Raw genomic sequence first — 13,848 nt, forward strand, 5'->3', positions numbered from 1 at the left:
ATATATATGTGTGTGTGTGTGTGTATATATATATATATATATATATATATATATATATATATATATATATATATATATATATATATATATATATTGCTTATCCTTATGATTTATGATTGGCAATTCTCCTTTAGCTAGACATATATTCAACTGTCTTGCTGTCACAGATGTGGGCCTCATGGACAAAATTCAACTTACCAATCCCATCATTCTAAAGAAATATATCTCCTAATTTTGGTCTTATTCAACAGCTAAGCAGACTTTGCTTTAAGGTTATAGAGTTTTGTAACTGAAGTAGGTCATTTTGCTGCTTTCTATGTGTCCAGATCTAGAAAGAAGCTCTTCTTTCTACAGAAACATTCTCAGCACATAGGGTGTTTTAATAGCTACCAAGTTCACTTCTTGGAACATGTATGCTGTGATTCTCAAAGAAGGCTACAGTGAAGACATAAATGTCTTAAATTATGTATGATGTAGCCGAGTCATTTCTTGTTGTTTATCATGAGTGTAAAATATAGATTTTTCCAAAAGCCTCCAGCATTTTCTTCCTGCAATTTTCTGAATCAGACTGAGCCCAGTGCCCTGTTGTTGAGGGACATTGGAATCCTGTGACATGTAGCTGACAGCTCTCTCTTCTCAAAGAGTTGGCTCTCCTTGGGGGACAATGGAAGACAACTGGGTTCTTATTTGTGATTACCTGATCCTCCCTTGTTTATTATACAGCCTTCTCTGAGAGAGCTCCCACTCCAGCAACTACTTCATCACACAATCGGAAAATTGTCCCACATTGCGGTTTTTACGGGAATGAAAATAAACATTTAGTTTAGTCCGCTGTGCTCCACATCCCCTGTGACAGTCTCCTGTTCGGGTTGGCACAGGCACAAGCTGTAGCTCCTGTCCCCTCAATTTATTTTGATATTGAGCATGGGAATGGCATTAAAATGACTGGACTTGCACAATTGGATTTTTGACAGGTGCTCACTTTGCATTAGGTGATATTCCCTCACAGGTCTTTCTCCATATTTTCATATCTTTATTCTGGAGCTTTCTCATTTAATGTATTTTAAACAATCTCTTATATGAATCTTAAGTGAGGAAATGTCTTGGATGAAATTGTTTTGCTGCAGCAGTGATTTGAATAGAATTACTGGCCTGCTTGTTTATTTACTATACAGGAGTCTTTCCCTCCCTAAGATTGAAGTAGGTATGTCTTTTCATAATGATGTGAGTCGATTCATCAAATTTAATGAAGCTGATTGCATGCAGCTGGAAATTAAGTTAATTACTGACAAGCTGCATTAGAGCCAATTTAGGGTATAGATGAGCTCATTTTATGCATAATCAAGATATTTGACTATTTTGCACTCTATTTGACTTTTCTTGCTTGTTTCCATTTTTTAATGAGAGCACTTTAGCAATTATGATGATGTACACAAGGACTTGCTGATTTGTTATTCTGGTACTCATTGTTCAGCAGTGTAGACATAAACAGTTTCCTTCAAACCTATCCCAATCCTAATTTTCCTGCATAGATTTTGCACCGTGTTCTGTTATTGTTGTGTAGCACCTTCCAACATTTTCCAAGCAGCTTTTTGCTTCGGCTGCCTGGCAGAAAGCAAACAGTTTAGCAGTGAACCCTTGTTTGTCAAACGCCCTATCATCTGCAGCCTACCCCAGGAGGGCGTGGAGAAATTGGATTTGGGTGAGGAATGTGACAGAGTCATCCCAAGGGATGGATGTGACACTGGCTCTGTGTGATGAGAAAGCGGGGATGAGGCTGGTGTGAGTGTACTGGTACCCTGTCGCCTCCACAGCTCACTGTCTCCCATTCCCTTTAGCACTCCTTTTATTTTCCCCAGCTCTCCAGCAGTAATAGTTGTTACTTTGGTATAATTTATATATACTCATGCAATTATATCACAACCTTGAACTATCATTTTGAAAATTCATATCTTGAGCATATCTAACAGTAGCTTAAAGAAGCAATTCAAATACTTTGAAGAGAGTTTCTTATAGAAAGTTATGAGCTGTTATTTTCTTGCCTATAAGAGCAATGCAGATTTTTGGCTTCTTTGAAAATCTACAGTCAAATTCATGGTTTATGCTCGTTTAATCCAGCATAGATCTTTATTGGACAAATCTTTGCACAGAAGATGAAAATGACTTATAAGGCACATGGAGACCAGAGGACCTTCTTGTGGTAAACATGTACTGAGACCAAAAAAACTTTTCTTGTTACAGTAACTACTATACTATTATCTACTAGAAACTTTTAAAGCAATACTGCCAGTTTTTTTTTAAATCTTTTTATGTGTTCTGTTTTTGCACTGATTCGTCTCTGTCTCCTGCCTTTCCAGGCAAAATGATGTGTGTTTATACTGAAGGGGTTGGCAAAGAAAATGCAGTTTATGGAGGGAGTCTGAGTGGCTGTCAGCTGCAGCATAACGTGCAATGGGAAACCAGACATGTGACAAGTCGTTACAAAGTGGTTTTAGGTATCATACTGAACCTGGAGACATTCCATTTTGCAATAACTCAGCATGTTTAAAACTGGCATTCTCATTTTATACCTCATTGACTTTTACAGCCAATGAGCGTAAAAATAGTGTCATGAAAATCTGCACTGCATTTAAACATGGGCAACTATTGTTTCTTAAAACTTGTCTCATTAATCCACCCTGAAAAAAAGAGTCCTACAAATGCATCGTCAATTGGCCAAAATTTGTGTTAAGGTTACTGGATGTAAGTACTTCACCACCACTCTACGCGGGGTCAACACTGATCAAAATAACTCGCAGTTTTTGTTGGGATTGAAAGCCTTTTACTGAAAAAACACAGACAGCATCCGTCTGGGAGTTACATTCACATTCACTGCTCGAAGACTTCGGCTCTCCCTCTGCCTCTTAAATTCATCGATTCATCGTTCCTCTGAGACTGGATTGAAGGTCGCCTCACTAAACCTTGTCAACAAATAGAACATCACTTTACATTGAGCTGACAGCCGTGGTCATTGGTTTTCCATAAAATTGCCGCAGTCTATTTTACCGTTCACTCTTCATGTTTTCTTTCTTGTTCCCTCTGCAGAGGCGACCATTCTCAGTTACGACGGCAGTAAGTTTATGAAAGTCCAGCTCCCCGTGGTGATGCACACCGAAGCCGAAGACGTGTCCCTTCGATTCCGCTCCCAACGGGCCTATGGCCTGCTAATAGCCACCACATCCCGTGACTCTGCCGACACCCTGCGTCTGGAGCTGGAGAGTGGTCGCGTCCGTCTTACCGTCAATTTAGGTAACACCTCGAATGCATACACACACTGCAGCAGCAAAGCAGACTCGAGCTTGATAGCACTCACAAATGCACGACAGTGTTCCTATTTACGTTACATGTTTTGAATAGACAGAGAGACTGTAGCGACTTTCAAGGTCTAAAATCTGCGGCTCGAGGCTCACAGGCAGCTGAACACACGAAAACTACTCGTCAACAGGGAATGCTTGCTACCGTCTTTTTTTTTAGATGAAGCAGATTCTTCTTTCCTATCACAAGCTGATGTGTTCCTGTTGCATACAGTTTTGACTAAATACGATAACTGTCTGGGAAACAGTTGAATATTATTCTGTTAAAATTAATTATTACATGAATCTGATCATTTTGGAAAGTCGGTTGGAGGGTGACATAATGGTGTCTCCTTTTTTTTCTGAAAGCTCTGATGAATTCAAAGGTGTTGTTTTGTTCCTTTAAAGATATATATATATATAAAAAAGCTATTTCAGTGGAAGACATAAACATTGGCCTTATTTACACCACTATTCATTTATTTGGGTTTGTCCTTCCAATGATTATTCTTTGAAGCAGTTTCTGGGTCCAGACATCTGATACGTTCAACATATCTTATTATCCAGCAGCTTTGACTCTATGCAAAGAGGAAAGATTCTGCATTAAGCAAAAATAGACACCTTCTCCTAGGAGTTTGTGGCATTTTTTTTTTTTTTGCGAAGTAATGATCCCAGAGCTGTCTTTTGGAAGTTCGATGTGTTTCAGACACTAGAGTGCCACCCAAGTCTTCTATTCCGTCTTTTCGCTGGCTAAACAGAAATGGGTTCCCTAAATGGTGCCGTTTAGTCGTGCATGCAGAAGAGTCTTTATTCGCTGTCTACTTTAAAACAGCATGTGTCCAACTGCAAAACGCAACAGCGCCACACACTGACAGGCCTGACAGGTTAGATCACCGCCACTGCAAAAAGGTGCCCTCGGATAAAAAAACAAAGGGCTGCGTTGTTTTGTTTTCATTTAAATTCTTTCTGACAAATATAAGAGTTTTGGACTTTATTTCCACAAGCCCTTGAAGGCTGTCTTCCTTGTCCCTCTCAAAGAAAAGCAGAGCATTCCCTGGAAGGGTAGGCTTGTGTTGTTCTCTGGCTGTTTGCGACCACTTTTCTGCTGTGGTTGACAACACATGACAAGCAGGGCCAAATGGGAAGGCAGGGTTGAGGGGGATGATCTGGGTCACCTTTCTCAGAGCACAGCACAGGCTCAGCTTTCGCAAATAAAGGAGTCGAGAAAGAAGCACCGTTTTTGTAGCTTTTTTTTTATTATTTTTTTTATCAGTGACACATTTGTTAAAAGTGATAGCAACTAGAGTCTATTTGGTAGAATCTAAATTATTACTTGTCATGCAGTGACAAATATCACTGCACCAACTTTTCTTGTCTCCACATAAGTAAACATAGAGACAAATTCAAATATTTCACTTTATAGATACAATTAACTAATTTCAATTTAGAACATATCAAAAGACAATAACTACCAATTCCCTTTTACTACAAAAACCTCAATCTGGACATCAATTTGCAATGCATTTTCTAGAAATGCTATGATATGTTTTTTTTTTTTAATCTGATTTTTTATCTGATTTTTTTTACCTGATTTTTTTCATCTGATTTATCTGATCTGATTTTTTTATCTGATACAATGAACTTCAGCTCTTATGGTAAAATCAGATAACATAACTTCATTCTAGTATTAAATTTAGCAACTGCATCTGTATAATGAACTAAGATTTTATATTTAAACACTCCAATTCACTGCTGAACAAAAGTATGTATGTTGTAGAAACAGCATGACAGCAAAGGTCTAAATAAACTGTGTGGCACCTCGTTAAGCTAGTGTAGGTATGACCAATGTATTTCTTTTTTCCTGTAGTGAAAAATTATACATGAGCCAGACAATGTAAATGAAAATCCAGAATGAAACAAAACAAAACTGTTATAATGTTTTGAAGTCTCACTCATTGGTAGATGAAAGAAGCTGGGGGGAAATAATGAGGAAACCTTCCAGATGGCCCTGTGTGACCCTGACTAACATCTGATGCTCTCATGATGACATCACCTTATTGAACAAAAATGTTCAATCATTATAAAATATCTAAATCTCTGCCTAACAGATCCAGTCCTCGACTTCTTCTCTAATATGCAATAAATTGGGCTGCTCCGGTTCTCCAACACAGCAGCGCTTTTACCAGCTTGCTCCAGCTTGAGGCAACTACATGTGAGAGCATCAGAGGACGGACAGTGTCCGTGTGTTTGTCCCCAGAGGGGTGGACTGTATGCTTTAATGATGTCTGCAGCTGTAACGTTGAAAGATGAATTTATCTCTCATCTATTCTCCCCCCCATCTAGATTGTATCAGGATTAACTGTACCTCCAGTAAGTTACTGTTCACCTTTCTTCTTCTTCTTTTTCTACTCCTTCTGTAATATTCACTATTTTTTTTTCTGTTGCCTGGAAAATGTATTTTCTAAGTGAAAAATACCATGACACAATTTTAACTGGGGAGACTTAATCAGTTTAAATGAATGTATCATATTATACCCCACACATGCTAGGGCTAAGGTTCTTTGTAGTTTCTTTTTTATATATTAATTAGAAGTGTGGAGGAAATGGAGGGAGGCTTGAATTAATGACAAACTGGAATATGGCAGTCAGCTGCTATTTTACACACCAAGCTGTGTCTAATTAATGAACCCATTCACTTATAAATCTAGGAAGGAATAAAACGCATGCTATGGAAACGTAGGTATTTTAGACATGGATGATTTCCTTGCGCTATCCCCCAACCCCCACCTTTTTTTTTTTTTTTTTTTTTCTCATTTCTTTCACAGTATTTCACGGCGGCTGTAAATTGATGAGGCCATTCAAAGCACAGAGGAAATACAGAGTGTGATTTTATTATTGCCATTAACCTGCCTCACAGAGCAGAAAGAAGGAGATGGAGAGGGAGGGGAAAGAATAGATCCTGTTGGGGCGTTTGTGGAGGAAGGCGTCTTTGTGTGTTTGTGTGTGCGTGCGAACAGAGAGGCTTCATTGCAATATTTTGGGAAATAAATATCCGTGACATCTATTATTCAGAGCTGGTGATGAATTAATAATTCCTTCACTCGAGTCATAATACAAGAACTGATTTTTTCCACGTAATCCCTCTCAGGTGAGAGACTCACCGTAAAAACCAGATGAAAACATGCAGTTAAAGCCCTGTAACAAATACCACGCTATGCCACATTGTGATAAACTCTTCTCTGATAACAACCAAGTTGGAACTGTTGGCTGAAGTGTTACAGCACTAGAAGGTCGTTGCCTGATCAGAAGAGGAGACTTAAACAACACAACACTTCCTCACACAATCGGATGATGTGACCTCTAGACAAGCTTCTTTAAAGGATCTCTTGTTAGCATCTTTCTAAATGCAAAGCAGCTCCGCCCATACATCCTCAATCGCTTCTGGTGTTTGTGTGCAGAAGACAAGCTCCAATTCTCTCATTCCACTCCCTTAAAAGGTCATCTTACGGTCCAGAGGATAAGGTTAAGGCATTATCTGTTCACATTCATATTGTTAGCCTTCTGATCACCATATTATTACCCCTTTGACAGAATAGAATAGAATAGAATATAATAGAATAGAATAGAATATAATAGAATAGAATAGCCTTTAATTTTCACACATGGATAATATTCAGATGTGTATATTCACATAAAGATAAATAATATAAAAATAAGAATAAGAGATTAATTATATAGTAGGGGCAAAATGCAACATGATAATATTGTGCGGTTACTAAAAATAGCAAAGTGAATTAAAAAAAATGTGCGACTGAGTTGGGTAATTTCAAGAAAATATGTTCAAGATGTGCATATATATGTGCATAAACACGACATATTATTCACAAAAAGAGGACAAATTGTGCAACAACAGGGATGTGCAAATATATCAAAAGATCTGGCTAAATAGTCACAGTTCTCTTTCAGCTGGCAGCAATTGGAGCTTGCAACGTCCACCATGTCGTGACAACAAAAACATTGTCAGAAAGGCGGGAAGCATCAGTGTTCAGCTGTTAAATCCAAGCTACACTGACATTAAGGAGTTGACACTTTGGTGTTTGAAATATCGTCATTTTACCTTTACAGCATTCTACGTGTACCTTCTAGTTACTGCTAATGCAGGACTATCAGTAGAGATTGTCATTTTTTATTTGGGTGTCAGAAAAATTGAATTAAGTTTTTAATGGTAATTTCATTTTAAAATGGGTGTGTCACTTTCATGGTAATACTTGGCACTGTTAATCGTTTTATCCCCAAAATGGAGAGTTAGAAGAAGACTTAACTAATGAGTTGGATGTTTTTTTTTTTTTTTTGTTTTTGTTTTTTTTTTTTACATTTGCGCTATGAAAATAAATATTTAAATTCTTTTGATAAACCATTCTAGAGAGAAGGTGAACTGCATGCTTAGATAAATTCAAAAACAAAGAAGGCGTAGGCTTCCTTTAATAGTTTCTGACCTAATTGTGTCGAAGGAAAATGTTTAATTGAAGGTCTTGGAAAGAACTGTGTTAAGCCAGTGCATTTCCACTCATGAAGAATTAGCTTTTAACATTTTTTCTAGGTTGTTATTTTTGTCCCTTTTTTTTTCTTTTTTTTTCTTCTCAATGTTAATTAATGTGTCTTGTCAGGGACTGCAGCTCTGGTCAGCTTGCCGGATGAGAAATTTCAACACCAACTCAAAGAACACATCACTGTCAATTAGGGACCCAAGCTCCCTGGAGCAGCCCAGAACTGTCTGAAGAAAACACTGCCACTTCTGCTTAAACACTGTTAACAGACACTGACTGACAGTTAACTGAAAATATGACCTGAAAGTACCTTGTGACAGATTTGGTGCTTTTATGTACAGCTGGCCCAGCCATATTCATTAAGAGGAATGGCACGGGTGCCAAGATTTACGGTGTGTAGTAACTAGGAAGGAGACAGAGAGGCGTCTTACTGGATTATCATCTCCCTAATATTATCATCATCTTGAGCAACTGCTTCTGTTCTATAATTGATCTTAGTATTGTCAATAGAGCTCTAAGAGATTCTTTCGATGGACTTTACAACTATGTGGAAATGAAAAATAAAGGACTGACTTAGTCAGGTTATGAATGCAGGGGAGGTTTATGTTGATTTGCTTTCTAAAAGGCTTCATTTCTTCCGTTGCAGTTCCAGAGATTTTAAGTTGTTTTTTAAAGCAATTTGTAATTTTAGTCATTTTAAATGTTGGAATTTACTGTGTGGCTTGTTTTCTATAGACACTGAAAAAAACTCCTCCATCATTCATCTCCTTACTCAGAACTGGGAACTAACTCACAGGCGGTCATGATTAAAAAAAAAGAAAAAAAAAAGAAAGAAACATTTAACTTTCTGTTGTCCATTATTGTAACAATTACAGGCAAAATCAGTTAGCAGCCAAACTGAATTTAAATAACCCCTCTGTGTGAACCTGTATTTCTTAATCTAGCCTTCATTTACAGAAAAATATGACTGACATTTACAACAGTTCTGTAACAGCCACAGCCAATTGGGCTTGGTTTCAATTTTACCAGCATATACATAAATATCTCAAGAGATCTGATGAGGTATTGTTGTGAGAATAAAAACAAGTAGACATGTGAGGGCATGTACGAAACCAAACTTGTAAAGCATGCACATGTAGGTAAAAGCAATGTTGCCACAGTTACCTTGAAAAAGTAACTATTTGCTTCACGCTAGCAGGTGGAACTCTCTTTTTAAGACTGACTTTACCGTGCCATGAAAATGATTCTTTAAATTTGTTGCATTTTTAAAGATGGATAAGAGTTTGTCACCAGCACAGAGTGTTTGTTGAACTTTAACGTCGGCATCTTCAGGTGAAAATAGCAACTATAAATCTCTCTTTTCCCTCCATTGCTGTTTGTACTGATGAACAGTAATTATCCATGCCAAGCTGAATGCAGATCCAACAGGAGGACAATCCAACCTATTTTCTGATTAATTCATTAGAATAAGTTTGCAATTTCAGGATTCTCATGGACTTTACATAAATCAATGTATTTTAAGGCCAAGATGCTAAGCTAATTATTAAGTATTAAAAAAAAGGACAAATCTGAAGGTAGACGTCAAGGAAAACTAATGTAATCTATCTTTAGTTGCAAGTAAGATTTTTTTTTTCTGATGTCAAGATAAATAAGTCTGCTACCTTTATGTGAATGAACTCTGAACTGAAGTATTTTGACTCTATATTATTGACAGAATGCCAGAACCAACTGAGGTCCAAATAATATTAGATATATAAATGATCATATAACACTCTGTTCTGTAGCAAATGTTATGCAACCGATGGCCCTCTTTTCTCTTCTTGCTTTTCTTCCTCCTTGAGGAGAACCAAGGACATGAATGATGGAAGGCAAAGATCAACCATGCTTTCAAGTTCAGCCCCATCCCATTATTTCATATCTCTTCTTCTTAATCCCTCACCAGTCGTCTGGTTCCAATCCTGCCTCAATGTTTAGTGCTTACAAAGCAGCACTGTGCCTCTGCGATTGAGCGTGTCCTGGTACTGTGGTACCCTCACATTTGCATACACATTGCACTGAAGCTTTGAAGATTGCAGAAAGGCGGGAAATAAATAACCAAAAATGGGTTCAGGTGCATGAACTTGGCGCCCCTCTGGAGGCTCCCCACTGTGTGAAAGGGATCAGAGCCTGGGGAGTTATAATGCCATCGTCGTGGCACACCCACATTGCCCTGTTTTGTTACATTCACCCAGCATGAGAACTTTAGAGCTATACAGGGGATTTAAAACTTGAACAACTTTATTTAAATTTGTGTTTGGCTTTAGAAAGGCGAATGTTGGAATTATTTGAAAAATGAAATGGAACATCTTTTTTTCTTTTATAAAGATAAGATAGCAAAGATTTAGAGCATGTTCTCGGATATATACTGCTCAAAAAAGTAAAGGGAACATTTCACTTTAACCTGTCATTCACAGGTTGTCATTCACGAGGACCCAAATTTGGGTCCTCTCGTGAATGACGGGTTAATTTTGTGTGTGGCTCCAAATCCAGGCCTCCATTGGTTAATAAATTTGATTTCCATTGATGATTTTTGTGTGATTTTGTTGTCAGCACATTCAACTTTGTACAGAACAAAGATTTCAATGAGAATATTTCATTCATTCAGATCTAGGATGTGTTATTTGAGTGTTCCCTTTATTTTTTTGAGCAGTGTATATTTTTTGCAACTCTAAAGCTTTCTTGGAGGATTTTGGCACAGTGATTGTGATACACCTCCATCTCTGCCTGCTTGCAATGTGACTCTCATGCAATATATGACGATGTTTTTGGTATGCAGCTAAAGGAATGCTATAATGTTCAACTAAATTTTAATTTATTTAATGAAATCAAATGAGTGAAATTTCACTTGTAAAAAAAAAATCACATTCTGTATTTCATATTTTCAACTTTTTATTTCGTTTTCACAGGATGATTTGATTATAGGGTTATTCTTATTTTTTGTGTGTGTATATATATATATATATATATATATATATATATATATATATATATATATATATATATATATATATATATATATAGTTGTTTTTGTCTTAGCTCCAAGTTTACTGTCTCTTCTGCAAGATAATTTCTTTTTTAAAATAAGATTCTATTTGACATGGTGAAGGATAGATGAAAGTATTGGTGGGTTAACAATATGGAAAGAGATTCTTTCCAAAAGACTTTGCTAAATTGTAAAGTTCTGGAAGGTATTTGCTGCCACCATGTGGAACATGAAAACACTTAAAATATAATTTGAGTTGTGACGGTTGGAAAACACAGAGATCAAGAATAATGATCAAAAATGTCTGAGTTTTATTGAGAAATACTGAATAATGATCCCCACTTCCTGATTTAAAGAAAAAAATAATTCTGAGATACTTTAGAAATGCAACTCCCTGTATAATGATGCAGCCAATGTAAGTCAGAGTGGTGACCATTTACAGTGGTTAATGGACCATTTACTATGTTTACTTCAATTGTTTCCTGTCTATGTTTCCTTCAATTATTCTGACTTCCTTTCCATCTCTTCTCTATATGATTCTCTTTATATGTACTACCATTCAATCTTCCTGTGTGTGTGGGAGTGCGTGCGTGCGTTTGCGCGTGTGTGCATGGGTGTCTTTAATCACTTTTTGGACTATCCCACAGGCAAAGGCCCAGAGACAATTTTTGCGGGTCAGAACCTGAACGATAATGAGTGGCATACCGTGCGCGTGTTCAGGAGAGGAAAGAGTTTGAAACTGACGGTAGATGATCTACCGCCTGTGGAAGGTACTTCTTATCCTTTCTGTTATATTAACTTTGACAGTTTTCTCACCTTTTCTGGGCTCTCGTGGTCTACCTAGACTAGAGCCACTACAACAGAACAATAAAACAGCCATGCATCTGCAGAGAATTTTAAAAAGGCCACTTGTTTTGTTTTTATTTGTTCCTGGGTAAGTACAGTGCCTTGTAAAAGTATTCGTCTCGCATGGTTTTTAATGTAAAAACATTGAAAAGTGTGGGTTGCACATGTACTGTATTTACCCCATTTCATTATGAAACACCTAATTGCAATGCAGACGTGAGAAAATTAAACAATATAAATCAATCTGTGTGCAGATTAAATATAAATACAGTTGAGATTCATATATTCAAAAATAAAAGACCATCTAAACATGCCAGGTATTGACATGTTTAGATGTCAATACATCTAAACATGTAGATGTATAACATTGGGTGTAATAATCCATTGACAGGATAGATTTGTCAAATATTTCCTGGATGGATGAAAGCCACTGTTGAAGGAAAGTCATAAAAGAGCTTTACGTAGTTTTCGAGAAGCCATATAAGGAGCATTCAAAATATCTAAACGACGTTCTTTTGAGCAGATTAGTTAAAATTGAACCTTTTTGCCTGTGTGCAAGATGTGTGGAGGGAAATAAATATTGAATAATGAGATGTTAATAATGTTAATAATGAGATCACCCTCAATACACCATTCCTATTGTGAAGTACAGTAATGGCCGCACTATAAGTTGATGGGTGAATCTACATTAAAGAGTTACCCTGAAAAAGAGAGGTGTGAATACTTTTAGAAGGTACTGCTTATTTACTGAAAATCACTAGTTCTTATTTGGGCAAAATGTTGCTGCCTTGAATAAAAAATGTAGCGATAAATCAAACATTCTCTGAAGGCATGCTCAGTGTTTTTTTTTTTTTTTTTTGCATAAAAAAGTGTGCTGACATGACATCACTAGTTCTGCTGTGGATCCTTCATTTTCAAAGCTCTTCCCTTCTTAGCTTTCATTTACCCCATTTAATGACATCCTCTCTCCCTCCTTCCCTTTAAATCAAAGGTCAAATGGCAGGTGACCACACCCAGCTGGAATTTCATAACATTGAGACGGGCATTGTGACAGAGAAGCGCTTCATGTCCATGGTGCCCTCCAACTTCATTGGCCACCTCCAAAGCCTCTCCTTCAATGGCATGGCTTACATTGACCTCTGCAAAAATGGTGACATTGATTATTGCGAACTCAATGCCATGATTGGCTTCAAGAACATCATTGCCGATCCGGTTACCTTCAAGTCACGGTCCAGCTATGTGACCCTCACCACTCTGCAGGCCTACTACTCCATGCACCTTTTCTTTCAGTTTAAAACCACATCTCCTGATGGTCTCATCCTCTACAACAGTGGTGATGGAAATGACTTCATTGTGGTGGAACTGGTCAAAGGGTAGGTGCATCCATTCGTGCAAGTGGGAATTTGTATTCTTAAGGGCAAAGTTTGCAAGTTTTTTTAGAAGAGGTTTTGCTGAAAGGCTATAAGCCGATATTAATTTGCCTACAGTAAATAACTCTCTTGGCATCTTCAGTGAGTTTGAATCCAGTTTAGTTTTGTCCTTGAAACCAAAGCTAACAGCCTGGCTGAGAGAAGCCAAGACCAAAACATCATATCAGTTCATGTAAATATTGTTTATTTTTAAACATTGTCATGTTTGAATTAGGTGGTAATTTATACAAAGCCGATGGTTGTTTACACAGGAAGTGGAGAGAGGAAGCTTTGAGTGGAATCTGCAAGAGTGGTGCAGACATTTTTATGAGTGCTGGTTTCAAAACCTAAGAATGAGTAAGGAGTCAGCTGTGACCCAGCGGTTTTGATGAATACAGGAAGCAGAGTAAAAACGCTGGCAGGGAGAAGCATCTACCTTATCTTGAACACACAGAAACATACTTACACACTCTGGCCCCTCTTAAATATGTCCTTCACACTTAGACGGACACACACACGACCTACAGACTCCCTTACACACACAAAGCAATCATAGCGAACACGTCTTAGTGTCCAAGCCATTCTAGTTGATAATACATAATGTGTGGATATTTATCTAACCGGAACAGGAACAGGTCATCTCATCTCATCATATCAGGTCTTACCTGGAGGAGAGAACATTTTCAGTGAAT

The 13,848-nt window shown here is 37.5% G+C and overlaps 1 protein-coding gene and 1 long non-coding RNA gene across 2 annotated transcripts in view; one reads left to right on the plus strand and one right to left on the minus strand.

Moving 5' to 3' along the window:
• The window catches only part of LOC106950676 (neurexin-1a-like), a gene marked incomplete at its 3' end in the record, with an annotated part of 241,940 nt that overhangs the window by 164,583 nt on the left and 63,509 nt on the right, over window positions 1-13,848 (plus strand). Inside the window, exons 13-16 of the mRNA XM_015037686.1 lie at window positions 3,085-3,288; window positions 5,676-5,702; window positions 11,549-11,671; window positions 12,739-13,120. Coding sequence (XP_014893172.1) covers window positions 3,085-3,288; window positions 5,676-5,702; window positions 11,549-11,671; window positions 12,739-13,120 — 736 coding nt within the window. The remainder of the gene's footprint in view (window positions 1-3,084; window positions 3,289-5,675; window positions 5,703-11,548; window positions 11,672-12,738; window positions 13,121-13,848) is intronic.
• Window positions 7,970-10,281, minus strand: LOC106950678 (uncharacterized). The gene is made up of 2 exons (XR_001425662.1): window positions 9,058-10,281; window positions 7,970-8,643 (listed from the first exon to the last, which is right to left on the minus strand). It is a non-coding gene; the product is annotated as an uncharacterized LOC106950678 (long non-coding RNA).

Source organism: Poecilia latipinna, unplaced genomic scaffold (genome assembly GCF_001443285.1).
Source record: "Poecilia latipinna isolate Pla-1442-1.1 unplaced genomic scaffold, P_latipinna-1.0 Scaffold416, whole genome shotgun sequence".
NCBI classification, from domain to species: domain Eukaryota; kingdom Metazoa; phylum Chordata; class Actinopteri; order Cyprinodontiformes; family Poeciliidae; genus Poecilia; species Poecilia latipinna.